At 63.9% G+C, this 22,425-nt stretch overlaps 2 protein-coding genes and 1 non-coding gene across 7 annotated transcripts; 1 reads left to right on the top strand and 2 right to left on the bottom strand.

The window, feature by feature from the left end:
• Positions 1–115: 115 nt before the first annotated feature.
• LOC133273541 (U1 spliceosomal RNA) lies at positions 116–279 on the top strand. The gene has a single exon (XR_009744882.1). It is a non-coding gene; the product is annotated as a U1 spliceosomal RNA (small nuclear RNA).
• Positions 280–545: 266 nt separating this feature from the next.
• MAPRE3 (microtubule associated protein RP/EB family member 3) lies at positions 546–8,630 on the bottom strand. 3 transcript variants are annotated; one of them, XM_061461255.1, is made up of 7 exons: positions 8,474–8,630; positions 3,186–3,313; positions 2,935–3,080; positions 2,651–2,852; positions 1,881–2,032; positions 1,604–1,756; positions 546–1,426 (listed from the first exon to the last, which is right to left on the bottom strand). In XM_061461255.1, exons 2-7 carry the CDS (start codon positions 3,304–3,306, stop codon positions 1,358–1,360), a joined length of 843 nt encoding a protein of 280 aa, XP_061317239.1. In that variant the 5' UTR covers positions 3,307–3,313; positions 8,474–8,630; the 3' UTR covers positions 546–1,357. The 3 variants fall into 3 exon arrangements, with proteins under 3 accessions (XP_061317239.1, XP_061317238.1, XP_061317240.1); XM_061461254.1 differs by lacking the exon at positions 8,474–8,630 and adding an exon at positions 6,337–6,550; XM_061461256.1 differs by lacking the exon at positions 8,474–8,630 and adding an exon at positions 6,337–6,550 and having other exon boundaries at positions 2,696–2,852.
• A 1,118-nt stretch (positions 8,631–9,748) lies between these two features.
• On the bottom strand, positions 9,749–22,425 carry DPYSL5 (dihydropyrimidinase like 5). Of its 3 annotated transcripts, none has more exons than XM_061461240.1 (13): positions 22,349–22,423; positions 17,601–17,865; positions 16,067–16,225; positions 15,653–15,832; positions 15,473–15,541; positions 15,212–15,256; positions 14,896–14,971; positions 14,223–14,379; positions 13,304–13,445; positions 12,836–12,978; positions 12,549–12,756; positions 11,162–11,330; positions 9,749–10,560 (listed from the first exon to the last, which is right to left on the bottom strand). In XM_061461240.1, exons 2-13 carry the CDS (start codon positions 17,859–17,861, stop codon positions 10,475–10,477), a joined length of 1,695 nt encoding a protein of 564 aa, XP_061317224.1. In that variant the 5' UTR covers positions 17,862–17,865; positions 22,349–22,423; the 3' UTR covers positions 9,749–10,474. The 3 variants fall into 3 exon arrangements, with proteins under 3 accessions (XP_061317224.1, XP_061317225.1, XP_061317226.1); XM_061461241.1 differs by having other exon boundaries at positions 12,549–12,760; positions 12,840–12,978; XM_061461242.1 differs by lacking the exon at positions 11,162–11,330 and having other exon boundaries at positions 12,549–12,760; positions 12,840–12,978; positions 22,349–22,425.

Here is a 22,425-nt window from a genome sequence, read left to right as displayed (position 1 = left end):
TGGCAGCGGTGGAGTGTGGAATGGAGCAGGGCGCGTTCCGGTAGCGCGGCGTGCGGTGTCCGTGAGGTGTGTGTGTGTTGTGCGGCGTGCGGCGGTGGGTGCGCGAAGGGCAGTCATACTTACCTGGCAGGGGAGACACCATGATCAAGCAGGTGGTTTTCCCAGGGCGAGGCTCATCCCTTGCACTCCGGGTGTGCTGACCCCTGCGATTTCCCCAAATGCGGGAAACTCGACTGCATAATTTGTGGTAGTGGGGGACTGCGTTCGCGCTCTCCCCTGGCTTTACGTGGTCCAAAAGCAGACAGGAGCTAGAAAAGGAAGCGTAGTGGGGGAAATAGCGTCCGGGTAGCGTTCCCCGACCTCCATGACGGAGAACGCAGCGTAGGCCGGGCTGTCTCTATCATTTACTGTCTCGGCAACGGGACTAAAACGCAAGCCCGGCTCTCCGCGATCAGGTGCTCCCCGGTTCCCTCTCCCCGGAGCTAGAGCCACCCGCGCTCCTCCCAGCCCCGAGCCTTCCCGCAGTGCCCAATTCAGGGAGGACAAAGGTTTTACCACACAACTTTATTTTAAATAAAACTTAACACAGATGCAGGCTTTTGCAACCGGAGTGATGGACCAGACAAGCGATGCAATGGGGAGATGACGACGGCCAGGGCAGGCACTGCTGCCACTCACAGCCTGACCCGGGGAGGTCTCAGGGAGCGAGGGGACCCCCATGCCACAGAGGAAACCGGCTTCCACTCATGACCCCCTGTCCTGATGTGGGGGCCAGGATCCCCCCCTCACTGCCACCAGCAGGCAGGTGGCCATGTCAGGGGTGTCTTTTCCATCGTGCCAGGAACCTGAAGCAACACCTCCCTCCTCCGAGCTCTGTCCTCCCTGCATCAGCCCCACCCCGTGCAGTGGTCCCAGGGGCACTGTCTCTGACCCCATCATCCCCAGGCTGGCAGAGCGCAGGCAGCACACGCTCCTCTCTGGGGAGAAAACACCCCGAGGACTCGCTCCTTCCTTCTGGCTTCACGCAGGGGGCAGGTGGGGACAACGGGGTGGCTGCAGCACCCGCACTGGAGGAGACAACGGAAATAAATATGGGGCAGGGGATAGCGAGGATCAGCCAGAGCCTGTCCCCACCTCAGCCCCCGGCGTAGGTACAGCCGTGCTCCGTGCTGGGTGGACATCTATTTATTATGGAGACAGTGGCTTCCCACCGGAGCTGCTGGATGCCAAGGTTGCGGACTCAGCTGCCGGAGACTGTGATGGTGGCATGTGACAGTGCAGGGCGAGGCGCACAGGCTCAGACCTCAAATGTCTATGGTGGGGGAACGGCGCGGGGCAGCGCAGGAGCGTGCCAGGTTTAGTACTCATCCTGCTCCTCTGGCTGCTGCTCCTCCAGCTCGTCATCCTCTGGCGGGGCAAAGCCCTCCTGGTGGGGCACAGGTGACCATAAGCATGGGGATAACTTTGGCAAAGCCCAACCCCCCCCCCCCCCAGAACCCCAGAGAGTGAACAAGGGGAGAGGCTGAGATCACTACAAGGAAGGTGGTCTCATCCTGAGGAAGCCCAGGGGACAGGGTGAGGGGCTGGGGGTCCTGGCCCTCACCTCTGTGGCGTAGAGGACGCTGACGATGCCAGTGATGATGGGGCTGTTCTCGTTCTCATGCTCCTGGCAAATTAGCTCAATGTCCCGCAGTTTGCTGAAGTAGAAATCCCGCTCCTTCTCCAGCCCGTCCACTGTCAGCTTCAGGTCCATCAGCTGTGAGGAGGGAGAGAGATGGAATCTTCAGCACTGCTGACATGGGGGCTCAGCACCATTCCCTCTCTCCCACACTGGGATGCCCCCATGCACAGGCAGGAGTGCAGGCAGGGACCCTGCCTACCTGCTGGTTGAGCTCCAGTATCTGCGCGTCGGCTTCGCTGCCCCCATTGCGCGCTGCAGGGGAGTTTTTCCGGAGGATGTTGCTGGGAACGTTGCTGAGGCGGGCTGGGTTCGGGGAGTTCTTGGGACCGGTGGGAGAGGTCCTCTGGGGGACTTGACAGCACACAGGGACCAACAGGTTAGTGCCAGCCTGGGGGGGCTGCCAGTGGGGTGGCTGGGGGCCAGGAAGCAGCAGCAGGCAGCAAGAGCAGGCAGAGTGCTTGGGGCTGTGCTGCAACTCCAGGCTGTCCTGTGTTCAGCCTCCTCCCTGCCTCAGTTTCCCCTGGCAGATCTCACCCCATTGGAGTGCTTGTGGCTTGGCTGGGGTTTGCCATGGGATGGATGGGGGAGCCAACCCTTGAGATGCTCCTGTAGGGCTGGCACAGGAAGCCCATGGGACCCATGGTGCACAGTGGCACTTGGGCACCATAGCACAGGGAACATAAACCACCCCCAGGCCCATTATGAGTGGAAAGACGGAGCCAGTGGACCCCTGCCCAGGTCCCTCCATGGAGCACGCCATAGGGCATGCCATCCCCTCTGCCCCAGGTGTCCCTGCAGACCCGCTGCACCCTCCCCGGTCGCAGGCAGACAGGCAGCAGAGCAGGACGCAGGCAGGGGCTGGGGGGCACAGAGCGGGGGAACACTCAGCCGTGGCTGGAGCCACGTGAGGTGCAGGAGGCTGGGCGGGAGGGCAGGGGGCAGGGCTCGCCGGGGGGACCCAGACATTACCTGCAGTGCCAATGGGTTTCTTGGGTTTGTTGAAGATGTGATCACCTGGGTTTGGGGGGGGCGCGACGTCCTGGCCCTGCCGCGCCAGCAGCGGGTTGTACTCCTTCCCGTCATAGTTGGCGTCAAAGAACTTCTTAAACCACTGGATGAACTCGAAGTTGTCCTGGAACTTGCCCTTCACCAGCCTCTCCACAGCGATGATCTGGGGGGACAGACACAGAGGGGCTGGTGGGGCTGCCCTCCAGCACAGCCACCGTGGCCTCCCTCAGCCCCCAGGACCATACCTTGTCCACTCCCATCTTCTTGAAGGCGGCTTGCAGCACCTTGAAGTTGTGAATGTACTCGTGCTCCAGCTTGGCTTGGAACTTCACCTTCCGCAGGTGGACACAGCCGGGGAACAGCATGTCCATGAACTGGCAGTATGCAGCCCCTGTGCCGGGCCCATATCACGATGTCAGTGTGGGCTGGTGGCACCCCACCACCATTCACTCCAGGTCCATCCCCGTCCCCCCCCCCTGCAGGACCCACACCCTACCTGAGCAGAGCTGCTCGATCTTGGTGTAGTTGAGCTGGAGGGAGTCGTTGACCCAGGCGAGCATGTCATGGCGGCTCAGGTTCTCACTGGTCACCGATGTGGAGTACACATTGACGGCCATGCCCCAGCTGCAGAGGGACAAGTGTCAGACCAGTGCCAGCACCCTGGTGCACCACCAGCCCAGCCTTCCTCCATGCTTGGATCCAGGGCACCCATCTCACCCAGGCTCCAGCACTGGTGGACAATGGGACCAGGCTGCCATGGTGCCACCCATGGGACCCCCCCACCCCTGCCTGCACCAGGGGAGCCGGATCACCCAGCAGCATGCACCATAGGACACAGATGTGGTACACGACATGACGAGCAAGGTGTTTCAGGGGGACGCAGGCACTGCTGTAGGCACTGCCCCGTGCTGGGGCACAGCTCTGTCCCTGTGCATGCCCATGGGGCTCTTGGGGGCTGGTGCTGGTTCATAAGCAGCTTAGACCCCCTCTGCCCCCCTCCAGCTCCTGGTGGCTGCCTAATCTGCTGGGGCTGGGATTGGGGTCCACCAGTGCTGGGCTTAGAGGAGCAACATCTGCTGGCAAACCTGCCCCCAGATGGCAGAGGGCTCTGCCCAGCCACCACGGGAGCACAGACCCCATGTCCACAGCCCCAGCACGGCAGAGTGCTGGGGAGCCATGCCTCAGAGCTGGGGTACACACACATGCCAAGACACCATCCTGCTGGTTCCTGCCAAATGCTTTAGTGTGGGGACTGTCCCCCCCACCCCACTGCCCCCTCCCCGAGGGTGGGGTCCCCACCGCTGCAGCCACTGCCCCTCCTCCCTGCCTCCCACCCCTCCCCCTCCCCGTGCAGCAGCAGCAGCGGCAGCAGCAGCAGCAGCAGCATTAATCCGCTTCCCCTTGCCCTGGCCAGGGGAGCTCAGGCCCAGATGCCAGATGGGGGCTCTGGAGGGGGAGCAAGCCCCCTTTCACCCCCTGGCCTACTCTCCTGCTCCCACAGCCTAGGGGATCATGTGGGGTCGGCAAGTGGGGGATCCCCTGATGCAGGACCCCTGTCCCCCAGCAGACAAGGGCAGTGGGTGCAGTAGTGGCGTGCCCGTGAGGTGCTGCCACCTCCTTGGGTGCCCATTGTGAAGGAGGGAAGGTTCCAGCGGCTGCAGCCCCCAAACTCGCAACCTCAGCACTGCCATGACTCAGCACCGGTGATGCTGGCCCTAGCACAGCCACACACTGTGGTCGATTGAACCATCACTGGCAGCTGAGCTGGCTCATCCCCCCACTGGGTCCAGGACAACCCAGCACCCCACATCCATCCTGCCCTCTGCAGGGCCCTGCCACCGGCATGCAGCCGGGCTGCCGGTATTTTTAGCCACAGGAGCAGCTGTAAATGAGGCCCCTGCAGTGGTCACTAGCTGCCAAACCCCCAGCATAGTGGGACGAGCACCGTCCCCCTCTCAGGCAGCCGGTGAAGACCAAAGCCACCCACCCAAACAGCCTCATGCCGCGGGGTGCGGGCAGGGGTCCCCTCCCTCTGGCAGCGCCGAGCTGAGTCATGCGCAGCGCGGAGCCAGAGCCACGCGCACTGCGGTGCGGCCGCCACGGCGCAGCCAGGAGAGCAGCGGCGTTTGCCACTGCTGGCGCAGGGAGGGGGTCGGCAGGTGGGGGGCTCCGTGCGCACCCCGGGGAGGAGCCAGTGGCCGGATGACACCCCCACACCACCACCCTTTCCCGAAATAGCCGGGAGCAGCTGCCAGCGCCCTGTGCGCACAGCAGAGACAGAGCAGGGCTGATGCCGGAGCTGGCCACCACCATGAGCCACAGGGCCAGGTCTTGCCTGCTTGACCTGGGGGGATTCACAGTGCCCACACCCCACACGGCAGCCCGTGACACTCCTGCCTCCCCCAGCACTTGGCTGTGGGACATACAACATGGATGGGGCACATGTTGTGTGCTGTGGCCATGCCCCAGAGCACCCAGCCCCGGTGGGCAGCCTTGCTCCACGCCTGCCAGCTCCAGAAGAGCCCGGTTTGGGGACAGCATGGGGACACAGGGGTAGCTGGTGCACCTTGAGAAGCAGACCCTTGAGAAGCAGAGGGGATGCGGAAACACACTGGGGCTCACTGTGGCTCAGGCAAATAGCCCCAGCAGGAGCCATCCTGGCACAGGAAGCCACCACACTTGACAGCACCCCTCACCCAGCACCCACCACCTGTGCTGGGATGAGTTAACCCCTCAAACCAGCCCTCCAGCCTCATCAGAACCTTCCCAAATGAGGGCTGAGCCCAGCACCTTCTTCATGACCTTGCCCCAGTACTGAACACAGGGGCTGAGGGGTTGTTCACCCCTCTCCCCCCAGCATTCCTACCACTCTTCCCATCACTGGCACCTCAGAGAACCCACAGATTTCCCTTTGCCACAACAAGCCAAGGCCCGTGCCGGCAGCCGCAGGGGTGGATTTCACAGCAGGATGAATCCAGGCATCACAGTGCCGGGTGCTCCCCAGCATGCCGCCACCAGCCGCACCCCGACTCCTGCACACGCCACCACATGTGCGAGCCCGGCAGGGAGAACTCTGATCCTGCTCTGGCACACAGCGCTGCCTGTCCATCCCCACGCAGCTGGCGTTGACGCTTTCTGAGGTGCGTGGAGCCACCCAGCTCATTTCCACCCTCTGAAACACCACATTGGCCTTCAAAGCCCTCCAACCGCAGTGCTGAGCACACCCGGGCATAATGACAGGGAAGCCAACACTTGCTCCAGCCCTGCGGCCAGGGCAGGAGCCAGCCCTGCTGCCCAGCCCTGACGCCAGGTGATGGACACACCTAAGGCAGGGAGCCTCCAGCCTGGCCGGTTTGCACCCTGTCTTCACTGCTACCATTTGGATAAACGAATAACTAAGATAAGAATGTAGACCCGATTCCTGCCAAGCTGTTGGGAGAGAAACTGTTCTGGCACCGGGTCACCAGGGAGCAGTGAGCGGCTAGTCTCACAGCACAGCTCCTGCTGCCTGCCCTTGATGCTGCTGTGAAGGCAGGTTGCGGGCAGCAGCGGTGCAGGGAGATGCGGGGTTCAGGTCGCCGTGCACAGCAGCCCCCCCCGCCCCATGCTGCCTGCAGCCACACTGACGGGGCCGGGGGGACGCTTACCGCTGCATTTTAATTGTCCGGCCGCAGAGCTCCTAATCAAGGCCCAATGGCGAACAAAACACTTGGGCGTGTGTTGCTGCCCCCGTCCTGCTGGTGCAGCCGGGGCGCGGAGAGGTCGTCCAGCCCAGCTCCTTGTGCCAACGCTGCCAGGGAGGCGGCGGCAGGCACCAGCGTCCCACGCCGCAGCCCTCGCCGGGCCGGGGGCTGGCGTGCTCTGGCCAAACAAAGCGGGAGGAGAATGAGGCCGGTGGCTGTGCCGGACACGTTTGGTGCTAGCACTGGCTGCCTGGGAGCCAGCCTGGCAGCAACCGCCGTACTGGGGCGAGCTGGGCTGCTGTGACTCGCAGCTTCTATTTTGGGAGCTGTCCCGGTGGCTCCTCAAGTGACAAATACGGGAGGGGGGTGGCAGACAACCCAGTGGAGGCTGTGTGCCATATGGAGCCGCTGAGGGGCTGCCCAGCTGATCCGGCAGCTGGCAGGCAGTGGGAAGGGTTCTGTGGGTGCTGACACGGGTGTCCATTTGCCCCGGCTCTCTGATCATGGCAGACATTCTCCCCCAGTGCCGCTTCCCCCTACCCCAACGAGAGCATCCCTGTGCCATGCTGGAGCCTGTGTGTGGCAGATGGGTTTGCCTGAGTGCAGGCAGTGTCCAGCTCCTTGTCAAGTCCATCCTCCAGTGCCTTTCCCAGTTCCCTAAGTCTACAGCAGCCTGTAGTGAGGGAAGGCAACTGCTCTCATGCTGGGAGGTCATGGCTCCCATCAGTGCTGCTCAGCACAGCCACGGTGCCCAGCTGAGGGGGACACGGTGGACACAGGCAAGGTGCCCTGGCCTCGCTGGTCCCCCCCTGCTCCTCTCTTGCTAACCTAAATAACTCAAAATAGCAGTGGCAGGAGCATGTGCAGAGCGCAGAGCTGCCAGCAGCGCCTCCCACCGCGCCTGCTCCCCCTTCGCCGGCATCCTTATCCTGCGCAGCATCCCTGAAATATTAATGCCGAGTGCCTCCTGATGGTTCAAACCAGGCGGGTTGTTGGAGCTGGTGCAGGGAGAGCCACTTGCCAGCACCCCACAATGGGGCAGGGGACACCCGTGCCAGCAGTCCTATGCCGTGGCAGCCCCTGGAGATGCCCCACGTGCCCCAGATGCACTGGCATGCCATGGGTGTGCTGTCCCCCACCACGTCCCCACACCTGGGTGATGGTGGGGACATGCCACAGTGGCATGCAATGCCCCAGCCCAGTGACAGTCACAGTGGGGTGTCTCGGGGTGGCACTGGGGAGTTGGGATTGTGCCTCTGCACCATGGCTTCAGGGACCTGCTCTTCCCTGTATGGCATGAAGCTCATTGGCAAGAAACAGCACAGGGAGCACCGGGAAGGGCATCATCACCCCACTCAACACGTGCCAGAGAAGGCACCATTTGAAGCTTGCGATGCTGTCCTGCCGCCAAAGGCTCTGAGGCTACAGCCACCATGCCAAGGCCACCACCACTGTGCTGCCATAAGAACAAGGGACAAGAGCGCATCACGCTTTGGCAGGTCACCGTGACAGCCACCCGTCAGCCTGTACCACTCTGGCCGAGACAGTCCTGCACCGGCTCTGCCTGCTCATCTGGTACCGGCAATGGCACCTGCTGCCCATGGCACCGGGCAGGCAGCACCGGCCCTGCCTGACCAGGCAAAACCCTGTAACGGGGGCACCGCGGGACCCGGGGCTCTCCCAGGTGATGCCCGGTAACGGGGGGTGGCGCCCGCGCCGGGACTACAGCTCCCGGCGTGCCATACCATACCGTACCGTGCCGTGCCGTGCCGTACCGTACCGGGGCCACGGCCCTGCGGCCGCCGCTGAGTCAGGCCGGACCCCGCCGCCACCAGCACGGCGGACCCCGGGCCGCGGCCTCGCATCTCCAGCCCCGGCCCCATTCGCTCTATCCCCGGCTACCCCCACCCCGTTCAAGGCCGCTCCATCCCCGGGGGCACCGGACGGACACCCCCTCCCTACCGCTCCATCCATGGAGGCCTCAGCGGCCCCTCCGCCCGGCCCCGGGGGGCGGCGCTAGCCGGTGCCGGGATGCGGGAGATGGCGGCGGCCCGGCGAGGAGCGACCCGGTCCCTCCCGGTCCCTCCGCGCCCGCACTCACCGCGCTCGGGCAGCGGCCGCTCCGGCCGCCGCTCCGCCGCCTCCGCTCCGCGCCGGGCTCGCCGAGACCGGGCCGGGACCGCTCGGGCCGACCGCGCATGCGCCACCGCAGCCGCCTCAACCCTTCCCTCCCTCCCTGCAGGCGGGGCCGGCCCTGCTGCGCTCCGCCTTCCGTCCCCATGGCAACGGGAAGTGGCCCGCCCCCTCCCGTCGCCCTGGCAACTCTGGCCCCGGCTCTGCCTCTCGCACAGCGCCCCCTGGGGGCGAGCGGCGACGGCCTCCTCACTGCCGGGACGCCAGGAATCCCCTGAGACCTGCTGGAATCTCCAGTAGCACCCCCGGAGCCGGGATCCCACCGGGACCCCACCGCACACTCCCGGTGTCCCTCCTTGCCTACTCTGGGGCCTCCTGGAGCCCCACAGTCTTCTGGGACATTTGCCCCCCGTGTAGCTTGGGGACCCCCAGAGCTCCCCAAAGCTCCCCCCAGACTCCAGGCATCCCCCCAGACACCCAGCGCCGGCTGCAACCCATCCCCACCTCACTGACCTCCAAACCCTCCCCTGCACCCCATCCCTACCCTGCAGCCCCCCTGCACCTTTCTGTGCACTTGTGCAAGCATGCAGCATGTGTACATATATGTGCGTGGATGTGCATGTGTGTGCATGTGTGTGTCCTCACCCTCCTGATGTGGAGGTGCGTGACTAACATGGCTGCCCACAGCGATGTTGATATTGTTGGCTGAATGGCCATGTCTGCCTGTCCGTGTCCCTGTGTCACTCACACCCCCCTGTGTCCCACATCCCAGGGATGCTCTCAGCACTCTCCTGGGCACCACTTGCTGCAGTGGTGGGTACCAGGTCTGGTGGCCACGTGTTGGACCCAGTGCTGCCATGTGGCCCAGCCCGGGGCCTCTTCCCCAGTGGTGGGGTCTGATGGGTGGGCATCCAGGGAGAACATGGAGATGATCCTGGACCCCAGCGATGTCAGAGTGCAGGCGCACTGGGAAGCAGGGAGATAGGGGTTCATCACGTGCCATATCCCCACCAGGACCCCCCAGGCAGGCACGGAGGCCAGGTGCTGTGAACGGTCTTTAATGAGCAAACAGAGACGTACCGCGGGTTCCTAAAACGGCCAATATTGACTACCTAGGGGGGAACAGGACCCCCACACTGCCTGTGCCTGCCCGCCCCCCCCCGACAGGGACCCACCGAGGAGGGGAACAGGACATGGGGAATATTTCACATCCCACATGGCTCCCAGCACGGAGGGATGTGTGTGCATGTGGACACCTGCCAAGGAGATCACATGTGTGTGCAATGAACAGGGCACTGAGAACACGCACAGAGCTATGTGTATGTCTGAGACCGTGCATAGCATGACACACGTGTGCACACACACAGGTGGTGAGGAGCCTGCTGGTGCTTCACATGGAGGAATGCACACACATGTGCATGTGTGCTGTGAGCATCTCAGTCCGTACACGGGTGACACACGTGTACACACACACACACATGGCTGTGAGGAGTGTGCTAACACCTCTGCATGGAGGGATGCACAGGTGTGCACATTTGTGTGCCCATGGGCTGCAGTATCACACTTGTGCAGGCTCACGCGTGGGGCTGGAAGGGGTGTGGGGATGGAGGGGGTCAGCCCAGGGGTTGGAGGGGGGGTGGGGGTGTCCCTGCTTCTCCCCTAATGCTAGTGACACAAACCACTTCAGAGTATTTCCACGTGATGCACAAACAAGTCAAAAATTCACTGATCCAAACCCAACGTGCAAACAGAAAAGGGCCGGGGGGGCTCACTCGCTGCCCCCGTCCCCTCCCGCTGGCCGGGCTGCAGCCTCCCGGCCTCCAGCCCACCGCACACGGCTGCCGGCACAGCCCGGCCCTGCGGGCAGGACGGGGGCCAGGCACGGCCCCCCGGGGCGAGGGGAGCCCCGCCGGAGCCGGGGGGTCTGTGGCCGGCACCTGGTCCTCAGTTGGGGGACAGGTCCTCGGCTCTACCAAATGCCGCTCGACCGGCCTCCGGGGGGAGCGAGAATCCGGGCCGAAGCTCGCTTTGGAACGTGGTCATCGATCTGAGAACCTGCCAGACAGATGCACGAACAGGCGTCAGGGATGCCAGCACCACGGGACTAAGGGTGCTCTGCATCCCCCGGCTCCCCTGCAGCCCTGCTCCTGCCTAGGCTGTGCCACGTGCTGCAGCACCAGTGCCTCGTGCAGCACCAGGACCAATGCTGACAACCCACAAGGCCCTGACATCCTGCCCTGTGCCAAGAGCACTGAGTGGGATGCTGGCAGGAAGCATGGTCAGAGGCTGCCAGCCCCAGCACAGCCACCACAGGAGCCAAGCACTGCAGTTCAGGGTGCAGCCCGCCCTGCTCCTGCCCTCACACGCCATGAGGCTTGGTCCAGCCTGGCACATAGCATGGGATACCCGCCATGTGTGTTTGGACAGCACCTCAACCCTGCTGCCTGGCACCCCGTGCCCAGCTGGAGCCCCACTGGTGCAGCCACGAGATGGACGGTGCATGGAGGAACGGGTCCAGGGATGGGGTCAGCTCCCTACTCTGCCATGGGAGCGTGGGCATGGCATGGCTCCTGGCCCAGGAAAGGGGAAGGACACCCTGGGGGCAGGCCCTGGGTCAGGGCTGGACATGGAGCCGGGGCTGCCCGGACCCTCTTACCGGAGAGGCTGAAGCTGGACTCGTGGAGGTCCCTCATACCCCCGTGTCGTGTGGCGGGCCTTGTGGGGGTATCGGCCAGGGGCGTCCCCGTCTCTTTTTTCCCAGCATGCACAACCACGGCCACGTCCCCCAGGTACGGGGTGCGATCCACACCCCGCAGCTTTAAACTCTGCCAGAAGGGAAAGAAAGAGCAGAGAGAGAGGGTCAGCCTGGTGGGCACCACACTGTGCTGGGTGAGGGGCTGTGGCTAGGGTGCGGGGAGAGCATGGTGTGCCCTATGGCATGAGCAGGGTTAGGAGTGCCCGTGCCTTATGGCGGGGTGCGGATCAGCCGGGTGTGGGGAGGAGAAAGGGGTCCAGGGCATGCTACGGTGTGGGGAGAGGGCTGTGGTGTGGGGAGGCACTGAACGGGGTGTGACCAGGCTGCGGGGCTCCCGGTGCAGAAGGTGCCAGGGCAGCAGCTGGGGGAGGCAGGTGACCCCGGTGGCACAGCCCCTCACCCCCATCCCCATGGTGATGCCTAAGCCAACCCCTCCCGCAGCAAGGTGCTGGTGTCCCCCAGTGCTGTCCCTGGCCAGACATGGCTCCAGCCAGGCACCCCAGGGATGGGGTCTGAGGACACGTCCCCCCAGTGCTGGCCATTGTCTCCCCATGACAGTTCTGGCACACCCCAGTTGTCCCCTTCTGTCACAGCACTGGCACCACATCAAGCACCCAGTGCATTCCCTGCAGCTGGGTGCAGAGGGGGGCACAGAGGGGTCCCTAACACCAAGGTCTGCTGGAGGTCCTGGGTGTCACCCCTGGGCAGCCCTGGGACCAATGAGGCAGATGGGGATGGCAGCAGTAGCCAAGCCCCCCATGTGATGGAGAGGAAGAGTGCAACCTCTGCAGTCTCCGAGTGTGGCCAAGACCTGCCCTGCAGCCCAGAGGGTGCATGTCCTGGAGGCCCTCCCGTCCCAGCCGTGTATGTCCCTGCCGCGCGGCATGTGGGGCCACCGTGAGGCTGCAGAGGGGTGACCCAGCTAATGGAAGAGAGCCTGGCACAAGAGCATTGCAGAGGGCCCCGATGCCTAGCACATGTGTTGGTATGACCACTGGTCACCATAGCACGCAGGCTGAACATCCCCAAACCCTCTATGCAGCCAGCACACAGGCAAGGACCCAGGGAAGTGCAGGAGCTGGTGGGGTCCTCCATTGCACACCACCCTCAGGACCCACCGCTGCTGCTGCCCTCTCCCATCCCCTGCATGAGGCATGCTGCAGGTTGGTACCAACCACAGCACAGTGTGGCACCGCGGTGGTGCAGCAGAGACCCATCCTCCCAGCACCAGCAGCCCTGCCCCATGCCCCGGCACAGCCCCGCACGGCCCTCACCGTGCCCCCCATACCTTCTCCCGCTGCACCAGCTTCTTGTAGACAGAGTCCGGGAAGGAGCGGAGCGGGCAGAACTTGCCAGTACCCTCGGCGCACATGAAGACGCCGTTCTCGTAAACCACGCGCCCACGGCTGATGGTGACCAGGGGCACCCCATGGCAGCGCATATTCTCGTACAGGTTGATGTCCCCCCCCTGCACCTGGGTGCTGGCCGAGATGGTTCTGGGTGGGGGGACAGGTTGGTGAGGGGGTGCTTGGTGGCAAAGGACCACTTCCCAGCCCCCCTTCTGGCTGCACCTACTTAGTGGCCTCAGGGTCCCAGACGACGACATCGGCGTCAGCCCCAGGGATGATCCGGCCTTTGCGGGGGTACAGGTTGTGGATCTTGGCAGCGTTGGAGCTGGTCACGGCCACGAAGCGGTTCTCATCCATCTTGCCCCCAACCTGGTGCCAGAGTAGGGTGAGGATGTGCAGGGCTGCATCCTGCCCCCAGCCCTGCACCACTGCCCACCCCAAACACCTCATAGGTGCTGCTGGGGCCATGCCCCTTGCAGGGACATATGGAATTGCACTGGGGAGCACCTTGCTGGCCCCATGCCGGAAGTCACACACCCCATGGGTCATCTTGGGGATCCAGGAAAAGGACCTTCCATCCCAAAGCAGGGGCCAGCTCAGCCCAAGTTGGCCCCAAACTGAGCCCCCCAAGAGCCAGGGAGCAGCCCCATCTCAGGGGGGCCTGTGGGCACAGAGGGGAGTGGGACCCTCGTACCACGCCTCGCTCCCAGATGATGTTCATGCGGTCCTGCACGCCGCTGACGCCGTGGGGGATCTTGGTGAAGTCCTCTTTGCCCATGGCTTTCTGCTTGGTGCTGAAGGGCCGGTGGTCAGAGGCCACGATGTTCAGAGTGTCACTGCAGGAGGACAGGGCAGTGCTGCTGATGGCCTGACCGGGGTGGCTCGGCCATAGTCAGCTGGTGGTGGAGTGCCCAGGGAGCTCAGCACCCAGGGAATGGAGCACCCACATAGTGGGATGCCTGAGGAGCTCAATGCACAGGGAGTGGGGCACCAACATCAGGGGGTGTTCAGGAATCTCATTGCCTGGGGAGCCAGATGCCTAAGTAGGGGGGCACCCATGCTATGGGGTGCCAATGGAGCTCAGCACCCATGTAATGGGGTGCCTGGGGAGTGGGGCACCCATACAGTGGGGTGCCTGGGGAGCTCAGCACGCAGGGAGTGGTGCACCCAGAGAGTGGCGTGCCCAGGGATTGTGGCACCCATGCACTGGGGTGCCTGGAAACCTTAGCACCTACTCCCTGGGTGCCAAACTCAGCACCCAGGGAGCAGGGTGCCCAGGAATTGGGGTGCCCATGCAATGGGACATCCAACATCCCAGGTGCTCAGGGCATGTCTGGGAAGTGAGGCACCCAGAGAGCCGGGTGCCCAAGAAGTGAGGTGCTGGACATGTGGAGTGCCTGAGGGTTAGCCCAAGGAGAGGAGTGGCTGAAGCATCTGGAGAGTGCAGCACCAGGAGAGCAGGGTGCCAGAATACGTGGTGCTGGGGTGACGGGGCAGCTGGGTGGCACAGCACCTGGGAGCAGACATCAGGGATGCCTGGAGAGCACCAGCAAGCACAGCAACAGCTGCCCTGGAGCACAGCCTGTGGGGAGGGTGTACCCAGGGTGCCTCACTTGGCGAGCAGGCTCATGAGGTAGGCTGAGGTGTTGGTGTCCAAGCGCAGCGGCGGCACGGTGACGTAGGCAGCAGCATGGAACCAGTCCTGGTGGTAGTAGTGCAGCCCAGTGAGCGTGGCGTGTGCTGTGGTCGTCTCCGCGTACACCACCTTCCCTGTGGGGGCAGAGGATAATGTGTGGGGCACAGGCGTGTACATACACGTGTTTGTGTGTACACGTGTGCTCATGTCTGTGTCCCATGTCTGCAAGCTGAGCTCCTGTGGGCCCACACGTGCACACGTGTCAAAGGGCACGTCCCCACATGCACCCACGGGCTCCTGTGTCCCTGTCTGTGTAAGTGCCCATGCGTGTTCACAGACCCATACGTGCCATGCTTATCCATGCCTTTGCATGTTACGTGTGCCCACATCCACATCCCTTCGTGCCTGTGACCTTCCTGGTGCCCACATTCACCTCATGTGTATCCCATGTCTGTGGGCATGTCTGTGTCCGTGCATGTGCTCCTTGCCCATGTGTCCTTGTTGCTGTATGCCCACATCCCTACGTGTGCTCCATGTCTGTGACACCACAAGTGCTCACACTTGCATGTACACACTACCTGTATGCCCACATCCCACCCCACTGCCAGCCTGGGGGAGGGTCATATCTCACCCTGGGCGTGCCCATCTACCTTGCATCTTGGCAGCAGCAATGACATCCCCTGCGGACATACTGGAGACGTTCACAAGGTAAACAGGGCAGTGGGTCTGCAGAGAGGGTGTCAGCGTCACTGTCCCTGTGGTGCCCCAGTTCCATGGGAGTTCCCCATGCACACAGTGGGGTCTCCCGATGGAACCAGGGCATCCACCGCCAGCTGCAGCAAAGGGGGATGCTCCAACCACACAAGGAGGTGGGATGCCCATTGCAGTCCGGCACTGCTGTGCGCCACGCACCCAGCATTCTCATGGAGGGGACCTCAGTGCAACCTCCAGCATGGGACTACTCACCCTGTTGGCAATGGTGATGACACGGTGCGTGGCCTCGGCTTCCAGCTACGGAGAGAGCAGGCAGTGAGACACATGGCACGGCAAAATGCCCTGGCTGGGGCATGGTGCAGCGTCAGGCTTGGTGACACTGATGGGTGGTGAAAGGATTGGTGTGCATAGGGGTGCAGGATGGCACAGACAGGCACATGGTGGCCATGAAGGTGGCTCAGAACACCCCAACCACATGTGTGCGGTGACTCGGGGACACCAGCAATCACCTACCTCTTCGGGCCGGCTGATCTCAATGCCCTCTGGCCCCGTGATGCCCAGGTCCAATGCCTCCTTTGCTCCCTGGGGAACAGAGGGGATTGTCAGGATGGAGGTAACACTGGGGGCTCTGCCTGCCCCAAGCACATGGCTGGTGCCCATCATTGCTGGGCACCCCTCGTCCCCACTGCTCACCTCAGCCACCAGCTCGCCATTCTCAGCATGGACGCGGGCGATGGCGCCGAAATCGCGGCAGGCCCGGAAGACCTGGTAGAGCTCGCTGTCCCGCAGCATGTACAGGTCCTTGTAGGTCATGAACATCTGGAAGGAGTTCACCCCCTTCTCCCGCACCAGTGTCTCCATCTCTGCCTTCACCTGCACCGGGACGGGAGAGGCAGCACAGCAGGGGGAGACATGGCAGATCTGGGCTCAGCCCCATGGGGACCTCCTGCCCCAGTGAGCCTGGATCAAGGCAGCTCAAAAGGCAGCCTGGGGGCTCAGACCACCCCACCGAGCCGCTAATGGGATCAGTGGGGCTGGAATTAGCCCTGGACACAGCAGCTGCTCCCGGGGGCTGAAGCCACGTTCTGCTGGTGTAAATGGACTCACCTTGGGTGACCACCAAGTGATGCCCATGTGCAGGGCGTAGTCGCAGCAGACCTTGGGGTCGGCCAGGCTGCGGCACTTCTCATAGGCGTCCAGCAGTGAGGTCTCCTTGTCGGGCAGGACATGGCCAATGATCATCGTTGTCCCTCCTACCAGGGCTGCCTGCAGGTTACAGCAGCGCTGAAGGGGCAGGATTTAACCCCTGCTGCCCACACCACCAGGCAGTGCTAATCTTGCCTGGCTAGGAGCAGGGTAATCCCCTGGGCCAGGCTCTGTTGCCGGAGGGATCCCCCTGCACCACGCTGGTGTGCAACACCCCCACTGCAACACCTTGACCGTGCCTGTGGCTGCCCAGTTGCACCAGAACATCTTGAATGCATGGCACATCTGGAGACCCAAAATCCTACCACCCACCATGGCACCGACTGCCTCCTACAGCACCAGTTACTGGATTTGGGCTGCAGGGAGAGCCCCTCGGCATGGCAGACATGGGTGGCAGGAGAGGCATGGTCGCACCCGCTGGTGTCCTCAGCTCACCCAGCCCGGCTAATCCCCAAAGCTCCTTTACCAATTGCCCTCACAGGCTGGGGCAGCCAGTGGTGGTGGTGTGGTGCTGTAAGGCATCATCCTGGGATGGAGATGGGAAGCAGCATAGCACTGGGTGTCTGTGATCACTGCACCAGACCCTGCCCTCCCTCTGACACATTTCCATGCTCCTCACTGTGCTGCAGCATGTGACTGACCCCCCAGCCCCTCTGCTGCAGGGCCAAGCACAGCCAGCGCTGGCCCAGCACAATGGCTGCTCTGTGTGGGGTGCTGGAGACAGCTGGCTCTGGCACTGCTCAGGCCCCTTGACACCCCCTGGCAGTGGCACCCAGAGCATGGCACCACAGGGTCCCAGGCTGGGCTGGCACTGCAGAGCAGCCCCATGGCAGCCTTGCTGCTATCAGTGCATCTTCCACTCTGTCCTGTGACAGCAGCATCGGCTCAGGGGTACACAGCTGGTGGTGTGCAGAGAGCAGAAGGGCTCCATCTGGGGACCAGATGCCCCAGCAAAGGAGGAGGATGCTCACAGCAAGGGGACCTGATGGATGGGGACGTGGGGACACTGTGCCAGGCTGCCAGGGAGCCGATGCTGCCCACAGCGCCAGGGCAGAGCCTGCTCAAACCATGCAGCTCCCACTGGTGGGGCCTGGCTGCCAAACGCTCTTGCCTGCCCAGCATCCCCCTTGGACATGGACAGAATCATAGAATCATAGAATAGTTTGGGTTGGAAAGGACCTTCAAAGGTCATCTAGTCCAACCCCCTTGCAATGATTAGAGACATCTTCAACTAGATCAGGTTGCTCAAAGACCCATCCAGCCTGGCCTTGAATGTCTCCAGGGATGGCGCATCCACTGCCTCTCTGGGCAACCTGGGTGCTCCACACCACCACGCTGCGGCACCCCAGGAGCCATGGAGCCCTCTGTGAGCATGGAATTAGGGTGAGGCAGCACATACACGGAGGTTGCAGGGCAGACTGCAGCCAGGTAGTACCTTGGTGCCATGGTAGAAGTCATCCACACAGGTGGCATTCATGAAGGTCTGGTGGAAGTGGGTGCTGGTGTCGATGCCACCAGGGATAACAAGCTTGCCGGTGGCATCAATGACCTTGGCCCCGCCAGGGATCATAAGCTCGCGGCCCACTTGCTGAATGATGCCGTTCTCGATGTAGACATCTGCCTCCAGCGTGCAGTCGTCGTTCACCACCTTCCCTCCCTTGATGAGGATCCGCATGGTGGCTGCGTTGGCAAGCATGGTGCTGTGAAGACAGACATCAGCCTTGGGGTGGCTGCTGGATGCTCCTGTCCCGTGCAGCCCCCTGGGGCCAGGGCGAGGGGGGGTCTCATCCCCACTGCCCACCCCTCCCTGGACATCCCAGGCTAGTGTGGAGGAACTCAAGTCGTGCTTCTCAGCACAGAGACCTGGTGCAGACAGGCAGGGTTCCAGGCAGCCCCGCCGCTGTGTGTCTGCCATGCCCATCCCCACCCCGGGCTGTGTCAACACTGGATTATCCCAGGAAATCCGTGGAGAGGAGGGGCGCTGGGTGCTCTGAGTCCCCCTGCTCTGGCTACGTGAACCTGCACCTGGCCAGCACTGCCCAGCCCATGGTCCCAGCGCCCGCATCCAGGCTGCTGGACCCACACCCCAGCGGAGGGTGCAAGAGGGGGCCACATCCTGCTGTGGGTGCCACACGTGCAGAGGAGACACTGCTGGGGCTTCTTCCAGGGGTACAATGCATGCTTGGGGCAGGCTGCCTGCCTTGTCCTGGTGGCACTGTAGGGTGGCCAGTGCTGGCATGGAGGGTGCCAGTGCCTCTGTGCCACAGCCCTGCACACTGCCAGCTTTGCTGGAGCCCCCCTGGCAGAGAGGGACAACCCCAGATACAATCTATAATTCATGTGGTAGATGAAGGTCAAACACAATCGACCCGTCTGAGCAGGGACAGTATGTGTTGGCTGCATGGGCACCCCAGGAGCACCTCCCACTGCGAGGTAGGCTGGGACCCCTAGACCCCTATGCAGGGATCCCTGGGACACCCCAGTGCTGCCTGCAGGGCTGTGCCCATGGGGGCCAGGCAGTGCAGCTCTCTCCTCCTCCAGATGAAGGCCAGGACTGCATGCGGGCACCATGGCACTGCCCAGCCAGCCACAGCCCTGGTGTGAGCGGTCCCCAGGTCCCCACGCAGGCATGGCACACGCTGTCCTTGCTGCAATGCTGGGGCCAGTGCTGAGCCATGGGGCACGGTCCCTTGTGGTGAGGGGCTGGCCACGCAGTTGCTGTGGCCAGGGAACTGCTCTGACTGTCCTGAGTTCATGCCAGGGATTCCCAGCCACCAGCAGAACATCAGCTGGGCAGCAAACAGCTTCCCCAGAGCTGTCTGGGAGCCACGGTGGCCATCAAGGCTGAGCGGGGCTTTGCCTGGCAGCTGAGCATTCCCAACACCATGGGTAGGAGCAGCTGCCCAGGGAAGCCAAGCGGCTGTGCCCACTACAGGGATGCAGCCACACTGGGGCTGTGTACTGGGAGCCCTTCCTGGGATGGCTCCTGCCCTGGGGCTGCATGCAGCAGTGCCAGCCTTGCTATGGGCAAGCCTGGTACCAGCCTGTGCCTTGTCTTGCTGCTCTGACTCTGGCACAGGGTCCTGCAGGCAGCCCCGTTGTCACAGGGAATGCTCCTGGGAAAGGCGGCCCCCACCCCATGAGGAATGCTGCTGCCTGCACAGCTGTGCTGGCTGACAAGGGTGAGCAGAGGAAAACGGGTCCCATAGGGATGGAGATGGGATGGCAACAACTTTATGCACAGCACACTGGGCACTGGCACCCCTCCCTGTATCTGTCCCCCAGCTCTGCCTAGGACCTGGGAAAGCTGCTGACACTCACACCAACGGCTGCACTGCCAGGGATGGGGGGACAAGGAGGCAGCCCCACCTGGAGACCTGTGAGACTGCATCAGCAGCCCGGATCATTGAATCATAGGATGTGGCAAGATGTCACTGACCTTGGTGTTGTGAGGGACCACGGGAGACATAGTGGTGTCCACTGCCCCCATGAGCCTCCATGGGACCTCAGGGCACGGGTGGGCCAGGCAGGACAGTGTTGATACAGCACAGGAATGAGGGTGCAGGAGGGAGGTGGTGCATCGTACCCCAAGATGAAAGCGGGTTGCTGTGACAGACGGATCTGGAGCACGGCAGGGTGTGGGGAGGCAGCCTGCTCTGGATCCTGGTGCTGTAGCATTTCTCACTTTGAGGCATGGGCAAGGCCCCCTGACACGGGTGGGATGGAGGGACAGGGCACCCACTGTGCCTGGTGCTGCATGGACCAGGGTGGGACCTGACCCATGCTGGGGCCCTGCACTGCCTGGCCTGTCTCATGGCCTCACACTGCCAGACACATCCCCCCTGCCAGCCAGATCTGTGATGGGGTGAGGCACTGGCTGTGGGTACACAGGCAAGGGTGAGCCTGGCGTGGGCTGGACATGATGCACAGATGAGGGATGGCAGCTCAACATGCTGCCTGTGGCTTTGGCTGCCATGAGCTGCCCACACCATTGCCACCACCGCTGTGATCCCCCCACCATGCTGCACAGGCTCCTTTCCTGACCCCTCCTCAGGGACACAGCCAGATACCCCTGTGCCTCCCACCTCTAGCACTTCCAGCAACTGCCCCAGTCGGCACACTGGTCCTATACCCTGGTCCCCAAGATGCCTACTATGGCCAGTCTGGCACAGGTACCCCGAGCTCACTCTGAGCATCCTCAGGGGTTCTGTCCCTCAGCCCTGCTGCTGTGCCAGAGCAGCACAGCCTGCCCTGGTAACACCGGGGCTCCCGCCCATGCCCTGGTGAGCTGCTGTTGTGCGGTGGCACAGCCAGAACCAGGCTGCTGGCTGGTGTGGCAAGCAGGAGGTTTCAGTGAGACAACAGGTTCCCCAGGCAGGGCAGAAATACGGCAGCAGCACTGGGGTGGTGCAGCATCCTCTGGGACCCCCAGCCAACCCCACCACTGCAGCAGCCCCCGGCTCAGCAGTCCTTGGGTGAGCACCAGGAGGCGGCGGGCCACGGTGGCTCTTCCCAGCACACAAAGCAGCACGGCCATCTCGTGGGGCTTGCAGTCCCCCCAGCGCCTGCTGGCTGCTGGCCAGGGACAGCTGTGACCCCGGCAGGACAAAGAGACCCCCGCCCTGACGGGGGCTGCCAAGGGGCACCTGTTGGGCCTGGGCGGCTGCTGGGCTTGGCCTTTGTGCCGGGATGGTGGGGCTGTGGTGCGGCTGCATACAGAGAGCTGCATTGTGCGGCGAGGCTGGGGGCTGCTCCTGCACCCGCCACGGACATGGCCCCTCTACTACCATCCCCCGCTTTTGTCTGTGCCGGTGACAACAACAACCCCCCCCCCCCCCGCACCCTCCTTTGTCAGGGCTGGGCACGGTGACTGTCCCTCCCAGGCAGCATCAGCACCACCGATGACACCAAACCACGACCACCCTTGTCTGCCCTTGGTGGGTGGGTTGGTATCCCCACCCACCCGGGAGATGCCTCTTGAGGGGGTCACTGCCACCAGGACCCTCCTAGCCCAGCCCTGACTCCGTTTTGGCCACGGCCAGGCTGGGTGCCCGCTGGAGCACTGCACATGGGATCCCTGCCCTGCTGCTGAGGTCTCACCGACCACCCCGTGGTCGGGACAAGCTCCGGTGTGGGGTGAGCGAGCCACCACCCCGGGAAGCATGTGGGGAGTCGCGGGTCCATAACCAACGGGTGGGGGCCAGGGATGCTCCACCAGCACCGGCTGCCCGGGATGCTGGGGCCTGTGAGCAGCCGGACCCGGTCCCCGCGGGCACCTTGGCACTGCACATGGCACGGCCACACCCGGTGGCTGCCACGGCAGAGGGGTGCCGGTGGCCGGCGGGATCCCCCGGCCCCGTTGCGGGGTCCCCGTCGCAGCCCAGGGCGTGCCGGGTGGGTGCGTCGCAGCCGTCAATGCGGCAGGCCGGCGGCGCGGCGGGCACCGAGCCCTTGGGGGCTGCCAGCCGGGGGCGGGGGGTCCTGCCCAGGACCGTATGGGGGGTCCCCGGGTACAGACTGAGGTTGGTGGGGGGTCCCCGGTGCGGGGTGCTGGGGACAGAAAGGCACGGGGCGCCGGGGTGAGGGGCGGCCCCGGGGATGCGGCGGTGGGGCCCGCTACCCGGTTACCGGGGAAGGGGGGGGCTGAGTCCGGCCGCCTCCCCGGAGCGGCCCAGCAGACAAAGCCCGGTGCCGCCCAGCACAAAGGATGCTCCGGGCGGGGCGGGGCTGGGTCGCCCGGGAGCCCCCGCGGAACAATGGCCCGGGCCCGGCGAGATCCCCGCCCGCGCCACGGCTCCCCGGGTCCGGCTCCTCCGCCCCCCATGCACCTGCTGCTCCGCACCCGGTCGCGACACGAGGCCGACCGAGAAGCCGGGCCCCCTCGGGCGGGGCGGCCCTATCGCCACACCCCGCAGAGGAGAACCCTTTGCGTTGTCGCGACACCATCGTCTTGTCGTGACAGGTGACCAGCTATGCACGGGTGGGAGCCACAAGCAGCCTTTCTGCCCCTCAGTCCTGCGCGAGGCGCCACATGGGCACTCTCCCCCCTCTCCTGTCGCGACACCACGGGCCTGTCGCGATACATGCACCTGTCGCGATCGCCCCACCCGTCGCGATACGGCAGCAACAAGACGGGACCCGCCAGTGCGGGAACCGCCCGACCCCGCCCGGCGCCCCCGGTACCTCCCGCTCCCGCCGCTCTCCCGCTCCGGCTGCACCCGCCGCGCCGCCGCTCCGCGATCGCCTCTCAGCCAAACCTG

Source organism: Pezoporus flaviventris, unplaced genomic scaffold (genome assembly GCF_033815535.1).
Source record: "Pezoporus flaviventris isolate CSIRO_AGI_PZ_B2104156 unplaced genomic scaffold, CSIRO_AGI_Pfla_v1 ptg000031l, whole genome shotgun sequence".
Classification (NCBI taxonomy): Eukaryota; Metazoa; Chordata; class Aves; order Psittaciformes; family Psittacidae; genus Pezoporus; species Pezoporus flaviventris.
The sequence above is the reverse complement of the archived record's forward strand: the minus strand, read 5'-3'. Positions and strand labels throughout refer to the sequence as shown.

Coding starts and splice junctions, on each gene's coding strand:
- MAPRE3 (XM_061461254.1), bottom strand. Junction 3,081..3,185: donor GATCGAGCAGCTCTGCTCAG/GTAGGGTGTGGG, acceptor GGCCCGGCACAG/GGGCTGCATACTGCCAGTTC. Junction 2,033..2,650: donor GAAACCCATTGGCACTGCAG/GTAATGTCTGGG, acceptor TGTGCTGTCAAG/TCCCCCAGAGGACCTCTCCC.
- DPYSL5 (XM_061461240.1), bottom strand. CDS start 17,861: ATGCTTGCCAACGCAGCCACCATGCGGATCCTCATCAAGGGAGGGAAG. Junction 13,446..14,222: donor CTCATGAGCCTGCTCGCCAA/GTGAGGCACCCT, acceptor GTCCTCCTGCAG/TGACACTCTGAACATCGTGG. Junction 12,757..12,835: donor TGGGACCCTGAGGCCACTAA/GTAGGTGCAGCC, acceptor CCCCCCACCCAG/AACCATCTCGGCCAGCACCC.